This window comes from Xiphophorus hellerii, chromosome 10, assembly GCF_003331165.1.
Source record: "Xiphophorus hellerii strain 12219 chromosome 10, Xiphophorus_hellerii-4.1, whole genome shotgun sequence".
Lineage (NCBI taxonomy): Eukaryota > Metazoa > Chordata > Actinopteri > Cyprinodontiformes > Poeciliidae > Xiphophorus > Xiphophorus hellerii.
Genome location: NC_045681.1, coordinates 9,590,069 through 9,616,434, shown reverse-complemented (window position 1 = coordinate 9,616,434; position 26,366 = coordinate 9,590,069). Strand labels below are relative to the sequence as shown.

The 26,366-nt window shown below is 37.7% G+C and overlaps 1 protein-coding gene across 5 annotated transcripts; it reads left to right on the top strand.

The window, feature by feature from the left end:
* Nucleotides 1-677: 677 nt before the first annotated feature.
* sec24c (SEC24 homolog C, COPII coat complex component) lies at nt 678-25,759 on the top strand. 5 transcript variants are annotated; one of them, XM_032573674.1, is made up of 25 exons: nt 715-858; nt 3,195-3,373; nt 3,570-3,650; nt 5,088-5,214; nt 6,847-7,013; nt 8,858-9,583; nt 9,663-9,805; nt 10,743-10,811; nt 12,681-12,789; nt 12,966-13,093; nt 14,592-14,730; nt 14,810-14,925; nt 16,066-16,190; nt 16,279-16,470; nt 16,570-16,663; nt 17,615-17,731; nt 17,814-17,984; nt 18,742-18,838; nt 18,928-19,073; nt 20,007-20,145; nt 20,254-20,372; nt 20,584-20,763; nt 22,139-22,324; nt 23,250-23,339; nt 24,072-25,759. In XM_032573674.1, the coding sequence occupies exons 2-25, from the start codon at nt 3,214-3,216 to the stop codon at nt 24,210-24,212; spliced, it is 3,762 nt and encodes a 1,253-aa protein (XP_032429565.1). In that variant the 5' UTR covers nt 715-858; nt 3,195-3,213; the 3' UTR covers nt 24,213-25,759. The 5 variants fall into 5 exon arrangements, with proteins under 5 accessions (XP_032429567.1, XP_032429565.1, XP_032429568.1 ...); XM_032573677.1 differs by lacking the exon at nt 3,570-3,650; XM_032573675.1 differs by lacking the exon at nt 10,743-10,811.
* The last annotated feature ends 607 nt before the right edge of the window (nt 25,760-26,366 follow it).

The window sequence follows — 26,366 nt, the reverse complement described above, 5'->3', positions numbered from 1 at the left end:
AGTACTCAGGTCTTCTGGTTGAAGTCCACTCTGCATCCACAGAATCAGAACCAAACATGAAGGAGCAGGATTCAGTTTTTTATCCTGCTTTGATCTGGAACAAATTTCTAGAAAACTGCAAAAAATGCTCAAAAACAGAGTCAATATAGGCTAAAAAGCCATTTATTTGAAGTTGCCTTTAATTGTTAATAACTAGTACATCAAAAATTGTTGTCTCTTTTCAACTTTACATCGCTTTCCTTTATGTTGCTACTGCAAACAACATACTTCTTAGAGAACTTTATGGCATATGAATAATTAATACAAATCCACTGTTTATTAAATCTATTACCATGAAATTAATTTTTTGGTTTATTAAAAAATAATGCAAATAATGTTTAAAACTAAATTAAGTTTACTGCCAGTTAGGGTGCAAAGATTTTATGCATAATGTGAATCCAAATATGATATGCGACGTGTTTATAAATTAACAAAACATCAAGCAATAAACAGCTATATATAAACACACAACATAATTCACAAAATATGAATCGCATGTGTAAGTAAAAGGAAAAACAGAAAATGTAGATTTCTGCATTTATTTTTAGTTATGTCAGTTGTGGTCCTCCATAGAATCGAACCAAGCGTTTCACTTTCACGGGAAAAGAGCCGGGGAAGGGGGAACGTAGAGGAAGTCGTCGTACGTCGTCCGGATGTGGACGTGGCACAGCGTTGCAGCAGTTCCGCTGAATGTCCGCTTCTGCTACCAAGAAGGGATTAGTGAGCAACACCCCGAGACGGCTTCGAGTTCAGTCGGCCACAGGGCTTCTCCGTTTGCCACGAACAACGGATTGCCTTACTATTTACACCTCTACCGAGGTAGGTTTTGTTGTGATGCGGCTCCATGTCTGACACCCTCACCCGGTTTTGACACGGGGAGCTCGGATTTCGCTACCTCTGCCGATGCTAAGCAATGCTAACCGATGCTAAGAGACGCGGCTAGCAGCTTTCTGAGAAGTAACTGGAGGTTATTAGCTTCACTTTCGGCTAGCATCGTATGTCAGCGGGGCTAGCATTAGCTTTCTACGGCAGGCTGTGGTGACTCGATCTCAGCTGATTCAAGCACCTTTGCTGTCATGATTCAATCTGGCCTGTTGCTAACATTAGCATGCTGAATTAGCACTCACGTATTCAGGAGCTAAACATTGTTGTTTTTTACCAACTTCTCGTATTTTTGCCACTCTTCTAACTCACACATGGTAGCAACTCGATGTTTGAATCATTGTTTTCCAAACTTTCAATGGTATTTTACTATGCTACAGCTAGTAGCTACTAATCAGCTAATGTTGATGCGGCACTGCTACACTCGCCAGCTCGTCCTCGGGTTTTGCTGCAGTTCAGGACTTGTATACTCTCCTTTAACTGTGAGATTAAGTTGTTTTTGTTTAACTTTAGCGCAGTTTATCTTAATTGGGAGATTGGGTTCTTTTAGCGGGCCTGACTTACTAGATAGCTATTGTATTTCTCATCGTGGCCCCTTCTCTGTTGAATAATTCAAAGGCTCCGCTCGTTTAGCCCATGTTTGTTAGATGATACTCATGTTTGTCGTATAAGTTAGGCCTACATCTAAAAACTTGAGTGTATGATAAGTAGCTCAGCTGGAACACATCTGTTAATAGTGGATTTGCTCTGAAACAGTCAAACTAAAATTATTACCAGGATTCGTCAGTGTTGTTGAGCAGTGAGAAAAGATCTTGTGTTTCTCACAAGATTTAGTTAAGAGAAAGTGCCAGTAATTGTTAATCTGCCTTTGAATCTTTCAGTTTTGTCATGAACTTCATGCTGTCATGATTTGAAAGCTGAAAGTCAGAGGGACATTTAAATTGTCTGGATGTGATCATAGAACCTGGAAATGTTATTATGAAAAGATAGTTTAACTTAGTTGGAGTGTGAGCAATTTGTTTTGACATGTTAATGGCAAAACATCTGATCATTTAATCTGAAATGTTATCAAAATATATTTCTTACTTCAGAACCTAAACCTAACCTTGTGTGTAGGTTAGAAGCATATTTCTTATCTTTTTACTCGCAGTCATATTTATATGTAATTAAATTACAATAATATGAAAAGTTGAGACTAAAAATAACAAAATTGCTCTACCTCAGAGAATATTTAGTGAAATGTTGAATCATTTTTTTTAAATTAATGTTCTGTTTTGTTATCGTTAGATTTGCCCAAAGGTAAAAGGTTAATGTAGAATATATCATCACCATTAAAACTGACAGCGAAGCGCCTCTGCTGAATGATGACATTCAACCTCCACTTGTTTCTGTTTTATTTTTTTCAATGTGAACAATATGGCCACTTTCTGAAATTGAGATAAAAGTATTTTCAAGTTTTTATAGAAACCAGGCTTTGCACAAGGTAATTAAACATCTGCTTTGGTATCAGATCATTTGAGTTGTTGGAATAAAGATAGTTGAAAGCATTATCTAAAAGACTGATTTAAGAAAATTAAAGATATAACACTATCATCAGGAAAAATAAACAGACAACAAGCAACATTCTGAGTTTTATGTTATTGAAAATTCTCACACCTTCAATCCAGAACGGCAAATAAATAATTTTTTAGACGAGGGTTTCGGTTTGCTAGTTCAGTTGAAAGAAGACAGATGATTAAGTTTTACTAAGATTGATCAACAAAGACCAAATTGTTGCAGAATGGACATTTAAAACAGTCTTCAGCGGCATATTAGTGCAGTTTGCATGGAGAGCAATACAAAATCCTCCATCTCTGTGTTTATATTCTGAAAAACATAGTCTGGGATTTCCCCAAATTCAGCCCCTCTGTTGATAGACAGAGGTTCAAAATAATAAAACAGAGCAACTTTGCTGAAATATGTTCAGTCCTATGCTAACCAGAGTCCTGTCACAACATTTAATATAAAATACATTTTGCTGTTAAAAAGCCTGCTATGGGTGAAAACTCCTCACTAATGCTAAAAATAGCTAACTTTGATGCATGTATTCTTGGTGGCAACCTTCAGACTGAAGAGTGCGGTGTGAACATTGTGATGCATTTACTTGTTGGAAAAATGTCAAATTTTTGATTCCCAACTTCCACTGCACTTTCCCCATTCTCATCTTCATAATCAGGCTAAAAGCTATGATGGCGTTAGATGTAGTGTTGTAATTCTGTCACTGTTTGATCAAGCTTTAGGGATGAACTGAAGATGAATGTAAACCAGCACACTCCAATGGCCTCTCCCTACGGCCAGGCCCAGCCTGGCTACGCTCAGCCCGGCTACGCCCCCCTGGACGGAGGATACCCTGCCCCCTATGCACCTTACAACGGCCCCGCTTCAGCCTATCAGCCTGGCGTTCCTCCACAAGGTGAACAAGAAGCATCCAGATCAGCAGCTGCACAATTATGATCAACTTTAAACGGTTCACGCTTTTCAGATGTGAAAATCTCATCACCTGTGCAAACTAATCTATATCTGAGCCGCCCTTTCATTACTTCATTTACCTTCACACATCACTCTGTGTCTCTGTATTTGCTCTCTTTCCCTATTTTCTTGTATTTCAGGTTATTCTCCTTTCACAAGCTTTCCCTCTAAGGCTGTGGCAGTCAACCCAGTCTCTGACCTCTCCTCTCCTCTTGACTTAGGTAACTGCCTCTGTTTACCCCTCAGTTCTTTCTCACCTCACACATCCTGCAAGCATCAAATCACCGCTGTGTCTAAAACATCTTCTTTCTTTTTTCATTTTCCTCCTTTTATTTAGTTCAGTACATATTAAATCTCTGTAGTTTTTTAACTTGGGTTCTTATTTTCATGTTGCTTTTTATTGGACAAGCTTGATCTTTTTATTGACTTGCATATTACATCTCATAAATGTTAAATGTCTGGTGGTTATTTTTACTCCAGTTTGGCCTAAAATGTTGTTTGTCCTACTTTTAAAGTGAAGCCTGAGCTTCTGACCCCAAAATCAAAATCTTGGAATGTTATTTTAATGTTATATTATTTGGAAACTATTTATCAGCTCCGTGGCTTTTTGCCATAATCTTTTGGCACTAGCTTGGATTGATAATGCGACAAATTGAGACAAGGATTTTTTCTAAACAAAATAATTAAGCCATCAGACTGAGATAATCTGAAGAGATATATTATATTTTAAGGTCTTTCCGCTAGTGATGGGAATTTTGGCTCTTTTTGCTCCCAAACAGCTCTTAATTTATTATCATCTGCAGCCCCATATATTAACATGACTTGGCAAATAGGAATGTTTTATAAGATGAATCATTTTGTATTGAATGTTCTCTAGAGGAGAATCCTTAAACTTCCTTAATTTTATATGTTACAAAAGCAGACATTCTTATTTTTGTATAATATTTTACTTTTAATACTTTTAATTTTTAACAAAAAAAAAAGGTTAATTTATCTAGCCCTTTGGTCTCAGTGTGCCATTTCACAGAGACTTCAGTATTCATTTCATTTTGTTAGTTTTGTTTATTTATTTTGAATATTTGAAATAACTTCCAGTTCCAGTGTTAAATGTTTTAGAAATGACAATTTATTGATCTTTAAGGTTATGTACTTGCATTATTTTGAAGTTATCATTATATTACTTGAAAATGGTCTCAAAACAACAATATTATCGTTTATCGGAATAATTTGTGGGACAATTAATTGCCTAGCAAACTTTGTTATCATGACAGGCCTCGCCAGCACCACCATGTTTCAGGGTGGACATTGTAGATTCAGGTTGATTTGAAGTTTGTTTTTATTCACATTCCATTTAGTTTTTGCAGCTCTTCCACAAAGACCAGATTTGTTGTAGGACAAGACTAAAAGTTGTGACTTTTGGCTGATTCCCTGAATAATACTCTATTTACCTTTCAGCTAAGGTGAAATGCCCACCACTCTTTTCTTGTTTTTCTTCCACTTTACAGTTATGCACAAAGCAGTATTGGTCCATCACATAAGATTCCAGTAAAATCCAGTAAAGTTTCTGATTTTAATGTGACAAAGTGTAGACAAGTTCAGTACTTTTCCATTGTGCTGTTATCAGTTGATGATCTTGTTTGTTTGTTTTTTTTCTTCAGGTCAGGCTCGGGGTCCTCCCACCTCTGCACCACCTCCTGTCTCAGCCCCTCAACAGTATAACCAGTACAGCCACAGTCAGGGGGACATGCAGAATGGACCCCCACCTATGACACAGGCACCACCCAGGTAACTTTTGTAACTTTTCGCATTTAGACAGGGATGTGAAAATGTGAAATTAGTTACAATTTTCCTACTTCACAGCATCTATATAAACCCTTGGTGTGCACAGATTTCCTTCATTTTGGGAGGTTGATGATCGACTAATACTCTGAAGCTGATCTTATCTACGAAAACCAGCCATTTTTTTCTGGTCAAGTCTGTACATGTGCAGTTAACAATAGTCACCCCACTATTGTCAACTTAGCAACTTTTCAGACGACTCCAAAATCAGAATCTGTCAGGCTTTTTAACTCTCGGGTCGATGCCCGCTCTGGAGTGAGCATGACGTGACGCATTTAAAAGGTTTCTGCAATAAAAATAGTAGCATGCTGAGGGCTCATTTCAACTCGACAGCACGAACTTCAAACTTTACAAAAGTGGTGTTTTTATATTGATTTTGTTTTTTATTTACTTCCAAATAAAACCAGATTTATAATCAATCATTTTCGCCATAATTTTGTGCACATTTCTTGCATTTGCTGCTCATTCAGTGAAGGTTTTGTGACAAGGAAGTGCTTGAATACAATCCATTTTTCCGATTTTCTCAAATGCACCACGTTTCTCTGCCTTCCACTTAATAGATGCACTGTGACTGAAACATGAGAAGATCTCATTAGGAAAGATGTTAGAAAATTATTTAGCTTATTCAGATACAACCTAAAATGCACAAATAAAGAATAAAAGTAAGTGTTTCAGGTTCTTTGTTTTTGTATTGTTTGAAAGTTTAGATGCAGGATTACGTAGTGTTACTTTGTTAAATGAGCCCATGATGTTTGGATATTAATGTCCTGACTGGCACCGCTCCAGGAAAATCCAACGTTGGTATCAAAGCATCACAGAGCTGCTTTAGATCTGTAGCTACTAGATTTATTTCAAGATATTCTGCAGGATAGTTATGTAAACCTGCAGGTATTTAGTTATATCACTAGTACAAAAACATTTTTAACTTTTTAAATAAATTATTATGAAAAGATGCTGGGTTAGGCATCCTTGGGCAATATGGTTGAAAAACATATCACAATATAAGCATTTCGCATCAGTAGATATTGATAAATATCGATTAGTTTTATATTTTCAAAATACTGCCAAATTGGTGACGTGACTTTTCCTCACACCGATCTTTTTCATTTTTAAGTAGTTATGAGGCATGGTGACCAAACATGAAACTGTTGCTATGTAACTCAACAGGTTGTTGCTAGGTAACCAAAGATGAAGTGAGTTTGCTGATGCCACCAACCTTGCTTAGCTGGGTGTGAAAGATTGAGAGGCTAAAGCCTTTCCTCTGCCTACATCTCCCAGAATGCTGTGCGGTTCAGGGTCAGAATTCAGTTCTGATGTATTTTCTATTGCTATTGATTTTTTGTCTATTGCTTTAAATATTGTTATCGTCTTATTGCCCAGCCCTACTTGACATAGAAGAATGGTGAGAGCAGTTCGCATATTTTCTCCATGGTGTATTAGAGTTACGCATAACTGGAGTTTTTACTCTGCTGTCATTCATTTTATTAATGTAAAGCATTTTTCATCATGGTTTCTCTGATTCGCCATCACCAGAGCAGAAACCATAACTTTCCACTTATGTCTTCTGTGCATTTGCAGGCCTGCTGTAGCCCAGTCATACAACCAGGGACATATGAACATGACCGGGCCGCACCCTTCCTATCCGCAACACTACGGACCTCCACCCACAATGCAACAAGTCACCAGTCAGATGACTGGGATGCAGATCACGTCCGGACCACCAACCCCTGCAGGGCCAGGATATGGTACGTTTAAATGGATTTGATTTATGTGATATGATGATGTTGAGTATTACCACTAGGAGATTTTACAATCAGTCCCTCATGGATGTCACTGGCTGTTATTATCGCAGCCTAAAAAATTGGTTGTTTCTTTTCTTTTTTCCGCAACAATTTTTTTCAAAAAGTTGCACATTTAATTCAGATTTAATTCTTTGCTACGGCACTAAAAAAATGTTAAAAATTTATGTAATATCCCCTGAAAACAACTTCACATATTAAGAAATTGTGCTAAAGTAAAAACCAGAATTACATATTCAGCAGTCAAGTAAAGTTAACTTTACACAGGGTTCAGTGTCTCTTTGATTAGACTTAAATGGGGTGACACAGAGAAATCATTTGTTGTTGACTGACAGGAAGTGAAGTCACACAGGAAGCTTACGTGGATTAGTCAAATCTGAGGAGGATTTGCAGCGATTAATCAGGGAAGAAGGAAAAACTTATGGTAATTGGTTAAAATTGTGTAAAAGTTTTGGTGAGATTTGAATTGCTCAACCTTGTTGGTTTAAATTTAATTTAGTAGTTGTAGATGTGAAGTCTCAACTAGTTGGAGGAACGCTAAAATTCAACAGGATGCATTTTTACAAAGGCTGAAACAATTAATTGGATTTATCAATTATCAACTATTTTAGTAATCAATTAATCGTTAACTGGAGCATACGCTATAAAAAGTCAATTTGCTGACAGAACACACTCAGAGCAGCAAGTAAGCAAAAACTGCACAAAAATATATACGTTTTGCATTTGAGATTAAATAAACTGTCTGTAAATATATTCTACCTGTTAGAAAAATTATCCTCCTGTTCATTTACTTATGAGTTTATTTTACAAGTTATGTTTTCATATTATTCTTTCATATTATTCTTTTTATATTATTACTCTCATATTATTATTCTTTTTATATTTACTTAACTTCTCTTTCTTTTGTAGTACTTTATTAATCTTTTGTAGTATATTATTAACTTTGTTTAGGATGTTTGCCTGGAAGCTAAAAACGTTAAAACATTCATGTGTTATTAGTTCCATATGTAACTGATTAGTTGTGGTCAGTCACATGCCCTTGTAAGGGCATGTCCACAGGAGGTTCCAGAATGTAAAGACGGTTGGTCAATTCTCTGTGTGACTGTGTGAAGAAGCCCAACCTCCTTTTTCTATACAATAAAGAGAAATGCAAAGAGAGATCTGGCAGAATTGATTCCAGACAGTGTTTGACAGCGATTCATCGCGTCTGCTCTCAATTCTCCTATTCTGCAGAAAAGAAAAGAAAACTAATCTCTGTCTCTGGCTGATTCTTTGCAGGTTAGGACAAAATAAACCTATCACTACCCAAATCTCAGTTTTAGCATAGCCTGGTTCGAATTCTGTTTTTAAATCTTATTTAATTAAAATCTCACATTAAGTACCTTTTTCTATCCAATGATGAATCAGTTCATCAAATAAAATTAAAATAATCACCAGATCAGTAACTACACTGTGTTGGTAAGTCGAGCAGAAATGGCTGAGTTTTTAGCATGTTAGAAATATTTTTCAGCTGCAGATGCATCCTGTGCTACAAGTGATCAAACGCTCACTAAAAGAATGCTGTTATTGAAGTTTGGCCAATGAAATGTTTTATTTTCTTACTTAAAGAAGGAGTTTAATTATTCATTTATTTACATCTTTTAATGTGTTTCTAATATTGTATTTAAAGTGGTTAAATGAAAAACTGCTTGAATGTAAATGTTTCACTTTTTATTCAGAATTATCTATTACTAAAATAATTATTTGCAGTATTACTTCTAACCAGTATCTTTGTGTCTCCCTCCCATCAGCTCCTCCTCACAGCTCCCAGCCCCCCATCAGTACCTACTCTGCCCCACCCCAGCCCTCCTACACCCAGGCTCCACCTCCCGCTTCATCTGCTCCCACCCAGCCTCCATCTCCAGGTGTTTCTGCAGCTTCTCAGCAATACTACGGCGTCCCTCCGCTTCCTTCGCAGCAGCCGTTCGACTCGTCTCGTCCCCCCACCTCCCAGCAGCAGTTCACGTCTTCTGCTCCACCTCCGCCCTCCCAGCAGACTTTCCCCCCCTCCTCTTTTTCGGGTCCCCCAACTCGCCCCCAAGCTGTGCCGGTGTCTCAGCCTCAGCCGCCCTTCTCTGCTGCTCCGCCCTCTTTGTCATCAGCACCTCCACCGGTTAGCCAACCTGGCTTTGCTGGCGGCCCGCCTCCGATCGCTCAAGGCTCCTTTCCACCTCAGCTGACACCGCCTTCCTCTCAGCCAGGGTCTTTTCCTCCGCCTGGGCCTCCCCCCACCTCAGTGGCCTCGGGTCAGTACCCCCCCATGTCTCAGCCACATCAGCCCCCTGCAGCCCAGCCGTCACCGTACTACTCAGGACCGCCGCCTCCCAGGGCTCAGATGCCTCCAACATCTATGGGACAGAGCAACCACCTGCCTCCAGGACCGCAGGGTCCACTGGGTCAACAGGGGCCTCCGGGGCCCCTGCAGCAGCCCCCTATTCAGCCTGGCATGCAGACAGGATACCCTCCTCAACAAAATGGTGGGAACTCAACAGTTTAGTCAAACGAAAACGGTTTGGTTTGTCTGGAAGCTGAGCTGTTTTGTGTTTTTTGCATTAGGTGCGTTTGGCCAGGCCAGAAGCCCCCAGCCTGGATATGCAGGTCCGTATCCTGGACAACCAAACTACGGAGCCCCGGCACCGGCTCCCACCGCTGCTCCTGCTCCACAGAAGAGACTTGATCCGGATGCTATTCCCAGCCCGGTGAGCAAACAAAATACGCCTTTTGCTTGAATGTAAATGTTTCATTTATTTTTCACAATTAAAACCTTCCGAACTCGTTTCACTTAGGAAACTTTTTCTGCCAACATTTCCAAAACTTTTGTGACAGAAGTAGAAACCTGAAATGGGTTAAACAAAACAACTTGTCTGTACTAAGCTAGCCTTCCTGTTCCTAAACTGATGCAACAGTGTTCTTCCCTCATCACCTCCTCACTGAAGAGTGTTATTGTTAGCACAATTTGCTCAAGCATACATGTAGAGCGTTAGTTTCTGAATTTTTGGGCATTGATCCGGACTAGTCCAGCATAAAACTGCCCCTTTCCAGTCATTGCCTTACATCTTGGTACTTCTCTACTTTAAATTTATGATTTATTTATTGTGTTTGACTTTCACAGATGTTTTCATGCAATAGTTTTTCTGTAGACATTAAATATTATTCAGTAGCACTTTTTACTATTTGGTAAAGTTCAGAGAGAACAGAAATGTGTGCGGTTGTCTCAGCTTTTCAATCATTTGGTTGAGCAACTTTTGTTATTTTAGATATATCTGTGTTGCTCAGATTTGTTGAAAACTTTGTGTATTTTAGATCCAGCATTTAAAAATATCTTAGCTTAGTGAGACATAGTCATCAAATTTGTCACTAATTAATGAACATTTATTTGATGTTTAGAAAAAATACTCTACGACTTCAAAAGTCTCATGATTTAAAGCTTTTGTGACGTATGTTGATGCTTAGCATGTTTCTACAGTTGGACTAACATTTAGCAGATACTGCTGTGTTAAAAGTTCTGCCTGAACGAGATAAGTCTTGCTGTGGCTTTTCTTCTTACACTTCTGTGTTTTTTATCTCTTCACTTTTTGTATGTATTTATTTTGTTCTGTTTTGCACAATTTGCCGGACAAACTTTTGATTGTATAGCAAGCGTCTGACATGCCGGCTGTGCAGAAATCAAGACATAGAATAGATCCAGATGCTATCCCCAGCCCAGTAAGTTTCTGTGTGCCTGTCCTCTCCTCTTCATCATGTTCTCCTAAATGTTTGATTGCAACAATTCCTTTTCTCCTCCTGTTGGTTCCCCTACCTTCTCAAAGTCAGTGGTAGTCGTTGTGGGTTTTTTGACACTGATGTGTTTCTTTTGTTTTGTTTTTTATATTTAGCTAGAGGGTTGCAGCTAAAGATCAAAACTGATGAAAGAATATGAGCGGAAAGATTTTATTGGCTTTGTTTACATTTACGTCAAGTCGGATGTTTGGATAAGATACTAGCTTACATTTTTAAAAGCCATTTTCCAGTTTGAAAAACTCCTAAATATTTCCACATGTCTTAGACTTTCATTATAAGTCTAAGCTTTAATCTTAAAAAGTTTGGTCTTCGGTCTTTAGATTTTGTATTTGTTATAAAGCCAATCATCTCAATTATAAGCTTTTAAAAGTCCTGAGGATGTATACACATCTTTGGTTATGAGTGTTAAATATAATTTTAAAATTTAAAATTAAATATGTTGCATTTTTCATTATATTAAAACTCTACCTAAGAAGTTAATTTTTGATCTTTTAAAAAAGTCCAGTTATGTCTTTATTTTTATTATAGTACTTAAGTTTCACCTTGAAAACTCTTAAATTGCCTTAAAAGTCAAATCTCTCAAATTTTGTCATTTATTTGTAAGGTCATCCTTTCAAAGTTGTAGTTCTGGCTGATGAATAAAGATTAAAACTACAAGATCCATGATTCATAGGCAGTCATGATGAAGGGACTTTATTCCCAAACAGCTGACTGCAGGCTGGCTGCTCTGCTGATAGCCTGACAAACTAACCTTTATCAGATTGTTGTACTTGTGTTTCTTTTTAAGAAGCATAATTGCAGTAACATGTGATATTCTTCTTTTTTAAAAGCTACTATTAAAGCTGGTGTTTGTATTTTTCCTAATCAAAATCAAAATAACAATTCATGAATAAATATTTGGTATAGAAAACATGCTCTATAGCAATGATCAAAATGCTATATTCTTTTAGCTGGATTAGTTATTGACTACTTTTGTTTTTAATGAAACATTATATTATGGTAATTTTATCGATCATTCTGTGAGCGTTTCGTACCGGTTCAAGCCTAACGCCATCTGTGCTAGAAGTAATTTTTATTTATTTTTAGTTAAAAGAAAATAAATAAATCTGATGAATTTAGGTATCTGATTTGTTCTGAAAGTATGTAAAAGGGGATTACCACTGGTTACCATGGTGACCCTAAAGAATCTTTTTAAGGAATATGATTGGACGATTTTGTGTCTCATAAAATACTGTGTAATTTTCATTTGTTTAGCTCTAATTTTATTATGATTATTTTCATTTTTTGCAAAAATACTTTTCCTTAAATGTCAAACTTTCTTCTCAGGGAATTATGTTTTAGATTTTTACACCAAACAACTTTTGCTATTTCTCCGTGTTAAAGTCGACCTGTTTTGTTGTTAGGAGCTCAGGAGTATTTGTGCAGTACAAATGCATTGTGAAACTTTTAATTAACCCCTTCTTTTGAGTCCCTTTTCTTGCCCTGCCTGCTACCTTTGCCCTTTGACCCTCCTCTGACTTGATGCATTAAAAGGCATGTCTTTGAGAATAAACATTTCCTCGGGATTTCCTTTAACTTCTCATCTCATCCTGTTTCTGAGAGCAGCTTGAGCACAAACCGGTTCCATTCCTCTACTGTCCTGTGAAGGTTTTCATTGTGCATGTGAAAGTCTTTTACTGCATGGATGTTTGAACGTTTTTCAGTTCGATTTTTATGACGTCTGAGCTGGGAAAACGTGTCGCTTTCATGTTAACGACACAAAATAAATCCTCTCGTGCTCTCTGTTCATTTTAGATCCAGGTAATAGAAGACGACAAGGCTAAGTCCAATGAGCCATTCACAACAGGGGTCAGAGGTCAGGCTCCACCTCTGGTCACAACCAACTTTCAGGTCAAAGATCAAGGTAAACATCATTGCATGTTATGTTTGCCCTGTTTTTGTTTATTTAAAAGATATGAGAGCTATTTACCCAGCTTAACCTGCAAACAGAACTGACAGAAAGTGAAGTGTTTGCCTTATAATAAGTAATATTATTGCTTGGTTTTGCAGTGATTAACAGTAAGATGTTCTGTGTTGCAGGAAATGCCAGTCCCAGGTTTATCCGCTGTACGGCCTACAACATGCCTTGTACGTCCGACATGGCCAAGCAGTCGCAGGTCCCCCTGGCTGCTGTAATCAAGCCCCTCGCCACGCTGCCCCCCGATGAGGTGTGTGTCTCCTCTTTTACCTTCCTTCTTTTTTTTCTTCCCCATCAGCTTCTCAAACTTCATGATCAAAGGTTTAAAATCTGGCTTGTAGATCAAATTAAAGGTTCAGAGCAAACAGGATGGGTGATTTGAATTCGACTTCAGATTCAATTCGGTTACTTTCCAATTTTAAGTTAAGCAGTTTCTACTGAGGAATACAGCTCTGGAAGAAACCGAGACCACTTAAAATGATCAGTTTCTCTGATTTTACTTTTTATAGGTATATGTTTGAGTAAAATGAACATTGTTCTTTTATTCTATGAACTACTCACAACATGTCTCTTAAATTCAAAGCAAAGATTTAGTATTTATTCAAATGAGAAATGGTCAGAATAATGAAAAAGATGCAGTGCTTTCAGACCTCAAATTGTGCAAAGAAAACAAATGAATATTCATTTAGAAACAACAATACTAATGTTTTAACTCAAGAAGAGTTCAGAAATCAATATTTGGTGGAATAACCAGGAGGATTTCAACGTGTTCAGTGCAGTGGTCTCTTAATTTCTTCCAGAGCTGTGTATGTGTTGCATGAGAACTGGGTTCCCATCTTACCATGAGATGAAAACTAAGGGCCAAAAGTGCATGCATGTTCTGCAACAGCGCCATCTAGTGGCTTGGCATGAGACAGTAGCCTTACATTTCTGCTCCACCTAATTTGCCAATAATATTTTTCAGAATGCTTCTTTTTTTGGGGGTGGGGGATTTTGACAGCAAATAAATTTTTTTTTGTCATCTTTTGTCTCAAGACAGGCCTCACTGCTCCAAAACACTTAGTAATGGAGTTTTAAAAGTTGCTGTAGTGCTCTTAACTCTTCACCTAAAGCACAAACGTAGCTTTATCATTTCCTTTTATCAGCAAAGACGGCTATCAAGAGCCTTTAGTAAATGCATAACGCAGTTTTATTACTGTTTGAAGCCTGATTTTATTACATGATGCAGTCTTAACACTGTTGTTCACTCACATAAACCAATAGATCTCATTTTAAACGGATCTTTGCACAGCAAACATCAAACTTGCTGCACTTCTTAATCAAGGCTCTGAAAGCCAAACCACTGCTGTTTTTTGATAACCTGGTTATCCTAATGCCCTGTTACCTCCCAACCCTCTCTCTTAGTTTTGCTCTCTCTGTCAGATGTTGGTTTTAAAATGTGGCTCCATCACCTGCTGTAACAGTTTGCAGTCAGCTGGATTTGGTAAGATTAGTTCTGTCTGTTGAGATAATCCATTTGACAGCTGCAGAGGTTGGTGTGTCAGTCTGAGGGATTTTTTTGTGTGTTTTTATTTATTTTTTTACTATTTTAGCTCCAGTGTCCATCTGGATTAGTTTTAGGTTACATAATTTGGCAAAAACAGTTTCTGGAGTTTTTGATGATCACTAAGTCTTATATTTCGTCCTCGTGTGAATGAATCATGCTTGCCTCAGGAAAATTAATAACATGTTGCTGATTGTCTTCTCAGGCCCCTCCATACGTGGTGGACCACGGCGAGACCGGTCCGATCCGCTGCAACCGATGCAAGGCCTACATGTGTCCGTACATGCAGTTCATAGAGGGAGGTCGCCGCTTCCAGTGTGGCTTCTGCAGCTGTGTCACAGAGGGTAGGCATGTTTCAGAAATGTCTTTTTCTGAAACTGGCCGCGCTGAGCTCATGGTTGTGGCTGTGATCGTTTCCCGCAGTGCCTCCACATTACTTCCAGCATCTGGATCACACCGGGAAGAGAGTGGACTGCTACGATCGTCCAGAGCTGTCGCTGGGCTCCTACGAGTACCTGGCAACAGTTGACTACTGCAAGGTATGAATCTCTTCTCAAAACACATAAAATGTGTTTTAACTGCTAACTCACAGATTGCAAGAAAGTCAGTAATTATTTAGAGTTTGTAAAGGTGCTTCAGATTCTTGAGAATTCTTGAATTTCAATTAGGTGTTTTCAAGGTTTGGAAAGTGCTTAATTTCTGTATAAAGTCCTTTAATGTGCTTGATATTCATCAAGGTTTTCCCCAGAAAACTTGCTAAGCCTGGTGGTTGGGGCGCCTGGCATTCAAGCAGCCCGTTGTTTTTGAGTTAAAAAATTATTAAAGTTGAGAGGAAATTTCAAAATATAATTTAATAATTGTGTTATTGGAAGATTGATATATGAACACCAACTACAAAGACTTAAAAATGCAAACATTAAAAAAAAACATAAATAAATAAGCAATGCTAAGCCTGGTGGGGGCACAAGTAAAGCCTGGTGGCCCGCCAGGCTTCTAATGCACTGGGGGGAAACCCTGTTCATACTGTGCAGTTTGCTAAATTGGGGAAATATTATTTGCAGTTGAAACGAGATATTTTCATACACCTCATTAAAAGAGACAGATATTTTGTTTCTCACTGTCTGAAGTTAAATCAGACTAAACTTTTAGCTCTGTTAGAATTATCAAAATTATTTATATTTGCTTAATTCTAGAAAAGATTTTTGTAACTTTGTTTGTATATTGTGTTTAAGCATCTAATTTGTGCTGGAAGGTCATTTACCTTAATGCAATTTATTTGGATTGTTTCAATGTAATGAATATTTATTATTCCTAACATCTAAAATATAAGCAAACTTTTATTACAATGACACAAATCAATAAGTCACTTTTTGTTAATTTCGCGTTTTGTTCGTGAGAGACATTTTAAAACGTAAAATTTTCTTATATTTTAGTTCACGTTGTCCCTGCTTCACAATGTAGAATATCATCACAAGACATTATTAATAACAGTAATATTAGAGCTTCCATTCTTATTTCTTTTGTATTATTCTTGTCTCCAAAGTGTGATGCTGGAAAAGTCTGAAAACCTACTATGAAAATGCTTAAAGTGCTTTTAGTTTAGGAAAAGTGTACGAACCCTGATGAATAATTATGTGTTTATTATTCAGTTATTTTTTAAAGCTGTTTGTCTGCAACAGAACAACAAGCTTCCTCAGCCTCCAGCCTTCATCTTCCTCATCGACGTGTCCTACAACGCAGTGAAGAGCGGGATGGTCAGCATAATCTGTAACGAGCTCAAGAGTCTGCTGGATCTTCTGCCCAGGTATCCAAACACAGTCCAGATGGAGAACTAAAGTCTGGACAGACGGGAATGGAAAGTTTGTTTAGACGCTTCACTTCTCTGTGTCCAGGCAAAACCCGGAGGTGGATTCTGTGATTCGGGTTGGTTTCGTCACCTACAACAAGGTGTTGCATTTCTACAACGTGAAGTCGACCCTCGCCCAGCCCCAGATGCTGGTGGTGTCAGACGTGTCGGACATGTTTGTGCCGCTGCTCGACGGCTTCCTGGTGAATGTGAACGAAAGCAGACAAGTCATCGAGAGGTGGGCGACCTCGAAGCAAACAAACACGCGCTAACTTGAGTGTGTGTGGGTGTGTGTGTGTTACATCGTTCTTACTGATGTGTTATTTGTGCTTTTCAGTTTGTTGGATCAGATCCCAGAGATGTTTGCTGACACCAGAGAGACAGAGACGGTCTTTGGACCCGTCATCCAGGCGGGACTGGAAGCATTAAAGGTAAACACATTATCAGGACCGCAGGGCGTAGGAAAACTTTAATTAATGTAATCGGTTTGTAACGATGTTATGACCTGCAAGCAAAGATAATATTTTCCTACCGCCTCCATTTTTCTGTGTGCTTTGGCAGATTAATAACGGTGATCTCAACTAAAGAGCTACAAATATATGGAGGGCTAAGGGTGACAAAATTAAATAAATACACTATGAACCATACATGTAAATCTCCTATTAATTAATTAAATGTATCATAAATTGATTAAAAAAACACCATTAGATAATTACATTTGCCACTAAGTAATTAAATATATAATTCATAAAATATATCAATAAATAAATATATTATAAAATTCTGAAGTATGCAATTAAATAATTAAATGTCTCATGGAATGATTTTTCATGGCTGGGTTGTCTGTAAATTATTTCATGACACCATCACTCACACAGGCGCCATGAAATAAATAAATGTAGTAATAATAATTATAACTATCTAGTGTTAAATTTAATTATTGGTGGTTTTTTCTTTTAATAATTTCACAATTTAATTATATAATTTATAGTTTTCTCACTTCTTAACCTTTCCTTAACCTAACCTTAGATTTGTCTCAATAAATTAGAATTTTTTTGATTAGGTAATATATTTATTTTACTTTAGTACTTACTGCTTCTTGCTCTTTTTGTATTTATTTATTTATTTTTGTTTTATTTTGAGGCTTACAGTTATGAAACCTGAGCTGATGGTTAGGATAACATATAATAAAAACATTTTAGTTAAAAGTGTATTTATTTATTTATATTTTTCTGTACAGACAAATTTGTTAATGTGAAAATATTTTCTTTACAACTCTTCATAATAATGCATTTATATATCTATCTATATATATATATATATTTTTTTTTTTTTTTTTTTTGAGGCTTCAGAGTGTCACAGGTTGTGTGTTGTGTTCTCAGGCGGCTGACTGTGCCGGGAAGCTGTTTGTGTTTCACACCTCTTTGCCCATCGCAGAAGCTCCTGGAAAACTGAAAAACCGAGAAGATAAGAAGCTAATCGGGACTGACAAGGAAAAGGTAAACACAAGTAAATCCAGGAGGAAGTTTGGGCTTTAACCGTAAACCTGTTGCTTCACACCAACTCTGCTTTCGTCCACAGACTCTGTTTCAGCCGCAGGTCGGAGTCTACAACAACCTGGCTAAGGAGTGTGTGGCTCAGGGCTGCTGCGTGGATCTTTTCCTGTTCCCTAATCAGTACGTGGATGTGGCAACGTTAGGAGTGGTTCCTGTCTCCACTGGAGGCTCCGTCTACAAATACACATATTTTCAGGTGAGAAAATACTCTAAATGACTCAAATCACCACTTTGTCCAAACAGTTGGGTAGCTGCTTATTTGCTGTAGCTCGTCCAAAAACTATAGAATTAATCAACGACTTATTTTTGTTTAAAGCTTAGCTAAAAACCAATTTCTTTTAGCACACAGTAGCACTGTGACATTATGTTTCTACCAATGCTTTAACTTTATCTATCTTGTTTTTTACCCATTTGTATTCTATTCATTTTTATTACTTGATTAATGGAAGTCACTTTGGCTCAGTAGTCACTGTTGTAAAGTGATATACAGATAAAATCTGACAGTTCATATCCAGAAAAAATTGATCCTTCTGCGGCTGCTGATACAGAACGCTGCTGCTGACGTTCTGACTAAACCTAGGAAGATGGAGCACGTCACACTATTTCTAAAGTCCTTACATTGGCTCCCTGCGGCTCAGACTTTAAAAAACTGAATTTAAACCTAGACTAAAAATCCTCCTGTTTAGAGTTGCTTTTGAAACATTATAAATTAAACATTAATCAACGTTTTGATGTGTAGTGATGGCGCTTGACATCATCAAGTGCCATCATCAGTCAATTATTGACTGTGTGTTGTTTGATTTTGTGTTTTTATGATGTAAAGCACTTTGAAATGATTTGTTGCTGAAATGTGGTCTACAAATAAACTGTATTGACGGCTATTTGTTGGAGTTTGATCTCCTCCACAAACATTCTTTAACCTTTTAGTGTAAATTTTGTCCTCATCATCTCAGGCTCAGACGGATCAAGAGCGATTCCTGAACGACCTGAGGCGAGACGTTCAGAAACAAGTCGGGTTTGACGCCGTGATGAGGGTCCGGACGAGCACAGGTAAGTCACCAAAATCAGGCCACACTTTAAACACGCTGAAAAAAGAGGCATCCAGCGTTTTAATTTTATTCGTTGTCGTCATGCTGCAGGGATCCGGGCCACAGATTTCTTCGGATCGTTCTACATGAACAACACCACGGATGTAGAGCTGGCGGGGCTGGACTGCGACAAGGCCATCACTGTTGAGTTCAAACACGACGACAAGCTCAGCGAGGAGACGGGAGCGCTCATGCAGGTGAGTGGATGGGTCGGGGTGAACCTGTGAGCAAAAGTGGATTTATTTCAGTAATTCAAAAAGTAAAACTCACATAGGTTTATGACACAGACTATTTCAAGTGTTTATTTCTGTTAATTAAAATAATTACATATTAAAAAAAACAGAATTCAGTTTCAGAGGAAACTTTTTTGTCGTCAGCCCAGATAAGACGCTTCTGGCCATTTCAGAAGTCTTTACCAGAAGTAGGAACTACTGATTATTTTAATTATTGAATAATCTAAAGACCATTCTGACGATTAATCAGACAAAAATAAATTGGTACATTCTGCAGATTTTTCATTTAAGCCATTTTTTATGTAATGTTAGAAATAGGTTAAAAAATGAGAAAAGTGAGAAAATAAAAAATTTTATTACCAAAAAATGTAGTAACAGCATTCCTTTAGTTGAACTCTTAGTTGTTTGTAGCAAATGCAGCTAAAAAAATACTTGACTTTACATCAATCCAGTGTAGGGCTGATCTGCTCATTTGGATTAAGATTAAATATTGAAATAAAATGTTAGTTCTTTAGATTTTTTTAGTAGATATTTATTAAAAATTGTAAGCAGTCTTTTTCTTTCATTTCTAACATTTGTTTCCCTAGACGAGTTTAATGTAGATAGACGGAGGGCAGAAAGACTGTTTTGATTACAAAGGTTGAAAAATATCTGTCAGATATTAGTTTTTTGAATGGAATTACTCAAATAAATTTGCTTTTCAATGATACGCTATTTTATTGAGATGCATCTGCACTGATGAAGATGGAGAAACGCTGTCGGTGACCTGACAAAGGTCAAAGTTCTTTTGGCACCAAAAGAGCATCCAGCTGGGTTGGGCGAACCTCTCAGTTGTTGTCATGATGGTGTTTAACAGATATAATGTTGTTTTTATTTTTTATTTCTGTATGCCTGCAGTGTGCCGTTCTGTACACCAGCTGCAGCGGTCAGAGGCGCCTGCGCGTCCACAACATGGCGGTGAACTGCTGCGCGCAGCTGGCCGATCTCTACCGCAACTGTGAGACCGACACAATCATCAACTACTTCGCCAAATATGGTGAGTCCAAAAATCCTTGGAAGATTTTGATCTTACCTTTCTAAAGGCTCTGAATCAAACGGCTGCTGATACTCAGGTTGGGTAATTGTGTGTTTTTGTGTCTTGTAGCTTTCAGGGGTATTGCGAACAATCCCACCAAGGCTGTGAGGGACACTCTGGTCAACCAGTGTGCTCAGATTCTGGCCTGCTATAGGAAGAACTGTGCCAGTCCATCATCTGCTGGTCAGGTACTAAAATGGATATATTAACTATTTATTCTCCTTTTTGTTTCATTTAAATTTGAAGGTTCTTTCCCAGGTTCAGCAAACATCAGCGCCTATAATCCTCTTCTTTAGTTTACTCCTCATGTGACATTTATACATCGTCACTAATAATCTGTTAATAACCACTTTTCATCTGTGTTGTTTAAAGATGTGTGTATTTGTTTTCTTTTTTCAGCTCATCCTGCCGGAGTGCATGAAGCTCCTCCCCGTTTACCTGAACTGCGTGATGAAGAGCGACGTCCTGCTGCCAGGAGCCGACGTCTCGTTGGACGACAGGGCTTACCTCAAGCAGCTGATCGGCTGCATGGACGTCGCAGAGACGCACGTCTTCTTCTACCCCCGCCTGCTGCCAGTGGTGAGACCGCAGACACGCTCACACAAAGATCTTCTCTAGAGCAGAAACAGTTATTGGAATAATCGTCAACTAATTCAGTAACCGATTAGTCGCTAACTGGAGAAGACAGACTCAGAAAAGGCCATTACTGATAGAAACAATCAGATCAACAATTAATTCAAAGCTTTACAGAAATATATACATTTTGAGCACATATTAAACACCTTCTGTTATCCAGTTATTATTTGGCTAATCCAAAATAAATTATCAACAGATCCGCCCAGCACTGTATTAATACCTGACCTTTTCACATGTCATTAGTTTTTTATATGCATCCTTTGCTTTATTTTGCATTTTCTGATGTATTTCTAATACTGTATAAAATAAGCTAAAGTGGTTAAATGAAATTAGCATAATGTGCCTTTATTGTCAGAATAATCGATTACTAAAACAATCGTTAATGACAGCTTTATAATCGTCTAACATTCCTTCAACCACAGTCGATACTTCTGGATAAATATCTTTTTGTTCATAGGGAATTAAATGTTTCCCATATGTCTAAGTAAACATGTCCAAGTTTAAGAGAACCACAATTTTCTGTTTATTTCGTCAGGATTTAATAGAGCTGACACAAAATGTTAAAATGTATATATTTTATTTATTTATTTTTCTTAATTCAGCATATAAAAATTTTTTTAGACCTTTATGTTATGAAAGATGGTCGGTCCTCTTGATACAAAAGAAAACGTAAGTGGACACTTATTAATTAATCCTTAGTTGATCAATAAGATTAGTTAACTTTATATTAACTGATTAATAAATACATTGCATTTAGAGCTGGATACAGGACGCAAAATTGTACTAAAGTAAAAGTAACATTATTTCAACATATTTTTACTCAAGTAAAAGTAAAAAATAGTCGTCCAAGAATGAAAACGTCACTCATCAAATTATTGATGATTTAATCTTTAAGAATTACATAATCAGACGAGAAAAAAAATTATTCATATAAGTAGAAAAAAATAACAGACAAAAGAAAATTTTCCAAATCAGTTTCTTTCAGTGTAAAACTTGAAGCTTTAACCAAAACTGCAGGCGTGTCTTTGGTGAATTTTTGGTTAAAACATGTTTGTTTTTCATTCAGTGAAATTACTCACAGTGGGTAGAGAAGTTAGATCATACTTCATAATAAATGTATCCAAGTAAAAGTAAAAAGCATTAAGGAATACTCCTAAAAGTAATTTTTAAAAAGTTACTCAATAAATGTAATTGAGTAAATGTAACTAGTTACTGCCCAACTCTGCTTGCTTCCCTGCTGTCCATCCATCTTCAGTTCCTCAGTAATCTCTAATAATCCCGCTCATCGTGTTTCTCCGTCTCTCCTGGATTTTTCCAGATGAAGTTGGAAAGCGGGTCGTTGCCGGTGGCGGTGAGGGACTCCGAGGAGCGGCTGTCTAAAGGCGGAGTTTACCTGATGGAGACGGGGCTCCACCTCTTCCTGTGGGTGGGAGCCAGCGTTCAGCAGGAGCTGCTGCTCAACATCTTCGGCACGCCGAGCTTCAGCCAGATCGATCCGAACATGGTGAGGGGAAATGGACCGACTCCGGTGTTGTGGTTTTATCGAACACTTTTTAAATGGTGATTTAATTCAGAAAAGGCATAATAAAATAAAAACCAGAGGCGACTGAAACACATTTTACCCAGAAGGTGGCGTCTATCAGAGAGAAGGGAAAACTGTGCAATTTTTAGAAAAGAAACTCGAGCGTTGGTTGCTTAATGTCTTCCTCTGCTTACAGCAGTGCATCTTTTATTATGTTTTTATATTGTTTCTTTTGTTTTATTTATTTTTTTATACTGCTACTAATAGAACTTTGTGTACTCTGTTCTGTCCTGTGAATTATTTGGTAAAATGTTTTGTTTTTTCTGTTCACTTGTCTTGGGACACAGGTTGAAATTTAGCTATTGTGCAAATTCCTGCATATTTACGCTGCCATAAATTGTGGTAATGTGGATTAATGTGCATTGTCCTGCCCAAATAAATCAAATTAACTGCATTTTTGAGGAAAAGGAAACTAAAATCTCTCTATAATCGTCTGTAAGTCACAGACTTGTATGTAGTTAATCTTTTCATCTGTTGCTCTCATCACAGTGTTTAATCCGAATCCCCAAGTGTTTTAAATACAGAACATATAAGTCAACAAAAGGCAATAAGATCTTTAATGAGGATCAAATTTATGATCAGTTTTAATTCATGTATGACTGAACATAGTTTGTTCACACCGAACTCTCTGATGCAGTCAGTTGGTTTTCCATAATGTTATGTTTTACTCTCTAATCACGATTTCTTCATAAAATTCAAAAAGATAATGGAAGCTTTACTGTTTTCATCAAACAGAAAACATATCGGAGATTAATAATTTATCTTATAATTTGCTTTTATGTTAGAGATTTGTTGACTTTCTCCTGAATGGCGTGAAATGGCGTTCTGAACCCGTTTTCTGTTTCAGATCAGTCTGCCTGTTCTGGACAATCCGTTCTCACAAAGACTCAGAGAAGTCGTCGACTCCTTCAGAGCGCAGCGATCACGATACATGAAGGCAAGCCTCATTGTTATTATTATTAGCATTATTATCGTGGCTCTTCTATGGCCAAAAGCACTTTTCAATCTTTTCCAATCCAGTGGTTGCACAAGATGAGCAGACAGTATTTGAGACATAAATACACCAAAAACACGAAGCTACAAGACAAACACAGTATGATGATGACGATGATGAATACTTTATTAATCCCCAAGGGGAAATTCAAGGTCCCAGCAGCTTAAGACATTACACACAACATACACTACAATAATCGCTTAGTGCAAAACATAATACTTGTTAATTAAAAACACTAAGATAAGAAGATGACACTAAAAGATAATTCCAGCTTGAAAAGTTTGAGGATAGAGAGCAGCTCTGAGATCAGAGTCCAATATGGCTGCCATCCAGAAACCAGAGAAAGTTGCGATGGAAAAACAGTGTCTTTTTCTTTTCCTTTCTTCCTTTCTATCTTTCTGCCTATCTCTTTTTTTCTGTCTCTCTCTTGTTCTATCTGTCTCTTTCTTTCTGTCTTTCTTTCTGCCCCGCTGTCTTTCTTTCTTTCTTTCTGTCTCTGTTGTTCTCCCTCTTTTGCTCTCTGTACTATCTGTGTACTCTCGGCTCCTTTCAGTTGTCAATTATAAAGTTTAAATTCTGAATCTCGCCTTGAATCAGGTACACAGTTCCCTATGACCCCACCAGGGGGCGCCCTAAACCCTGCTCACCCTGCCTCTCCCTCTCTCTCTTTCTCAGCTGATGGTGGTAAAACAGGAAGACCGAGCCGAACTGACATTCAGGCACTTTCTAGTGGAGGACAAGAGCGCCAGCGGCGGAGCGTCGTACGTTGACTTCCTGTGTCACATGCACAAGGAGATCCGCCAGCTTCTCAGCTAAGGGCCCGGAGATTCCCACCTTTCACCCATGAGCTCCAGAAACTCCTCCACCCCACCCCCCCCCCCCCCCCCCTCCAGTCACCTTTCACCCTGCAAATGATTTTTTTTTCCTTTTCTTTTTTTTTTTTAATCCTACAAAATAAAACTCTCCTTGCTGTCTTGTCAGCCAAGGTCCGGCTCTCAGATCAGATCTTGTACGATCGTTTGTGTGTGAGTGAGAGACGGAAAAGCTTTACTCCGCCTCAGATCTGCTGCACCTGCACGTCCAGGGCGCAGCCGACGAGGAAGGGCGACGAGCGTAAACACAAGAGAACAACTATGTATGCAACAGACCGATGACGAAAGAGAAAGCTTGATAACTGTAGTTGTACTGTCTGCATTAATAGCACTGAAAGGCTTTTCTTTTTTTGGTTGGGGAGGGCTTGAGCGACTTGGAAAGCAGAACTTTTTTTTATATATGATTGAGTCCCGATAGAGTGATAGACATCTATGTATGGAAATAAAACTAAATAAATGCTGTTCTAGATGTCTCTTATCCACTTTAATCATGGCCTTAGTCCCCCATGCTGCTCCAATTCGTCTGTCTGTGTGTGTGTGTGTGTGTGTGTGTGTGTGTGTGTGTGGGGGTGGATTTTGAGATGTGAAAGGATTAGCCGCCTTTTTTTTTTTTTTTTTTAAATCAGCCACTGTTGCATCATCTGAATTTAAACTGACACAAAAATGATTTAAATTCAAATTAAATATCAGATTAAACTGAAAGATCTCTTAAGTAAATAAATAACAATCAGTTTTAAATGTGGCAACATCTGGCTCCGTAATCTGATGCAAACAAGATGTGCACTTCTGATCACTTTTTGTTTCTGCGCAGCATCGAAAACAAACAGGTTGATCTCAGAGGTTTTAGTTGCTTTTTAATTCAAATGTGAAGGAAGCTTTAGGAGTACTGACGTGCAACGCTGCAGACTTTATAACCGAATCGGAGGCGCCGGGTGTGTAAAAGCGGAGTCTCCGGCTGAAAGAACCGAACAGAGAATGATGGCAGATGAGCCAACTTTCACTCGTATCCGCACTGAGCAGCTGCTGAGCTTTTCAGTGTGTAAATAAAATATATGATGTGTACAGAATTAATAGAAAATAACAATTTTAAAGACCTGGCAGAGCAGCCAGGGTGTCGTGGTTTCTCTTGACATGAACTGAGATTTAAAAATTGTGGATTTACTCGAGAGATGGGCTTTTTGATATGTTTCTGTGTGTGTGTGTGTGTGAATGTGGGGTCGGTCCTGGTGAATTTCTCACGGGGAACAGAGGGATCTGCCAACACACACGACCTTTAGCATGATCTCATTTATCACTTTCTGTTTTAACGATGTGATTTTTGTGTCCAGTGTGTGCGTGTTCAGCCCTCTGTTCTGTCTTTGTTCGCCGGTTCTGATCGACCCGCCATCTTTACTGTAATCTTAATTTCTGTTCCTCCATTTTTTTTTCTTCCTCTTTTTGTTTTTCCATTGCCTCCTGGGACTGCTAATAAAATGATTGTTTAAAGTGAAATCGGAAATTCTGATCCTCTTCTTTTCACTGAAGGAAAGACAATTTCAGAAATTGCAAAAAAAATTACCATTTTTAAATTCTCATAAAGTTATTTATGACAAACTTTGGCATTTTGTAGATAAACTGCTTCTTTCAGGGGTAAGGCTGCAACTAACGACTATTTTAGTAATCAATTATTCTGACTATTAATCGGATTAGAAAAAATCGCTACATTTTGATTAAACATTTTCTACACAATATTAAAATATGTTGAATATCAATGAGCAAATTAAATTCCTGTTGTAAATAAAAACATTTTATTCGTGTAACGATCATTTGTGGCAAAGGATGCATCACCAACGAAAAAATACTGTCAGCATCTTTATTTTTTATTAATTGCTTAATCTAAAATGTCAAAAGAAGTTGACACTTTAATAATTTCAAAAGGTGATCAGTATATTTTTTTATTTTGAAGCTACAAATGCAAACATTTACAGACAAAACTTTATCTCTTAAATGTCAAAATGTTGAATTTATTTTTGCAGATTTGCTTTAATTACTGCTCTGAGTATGTTGTTGAGTTTGTATACTCCAGTTAACGATTAACTGATTATTAAATTAGTTCACG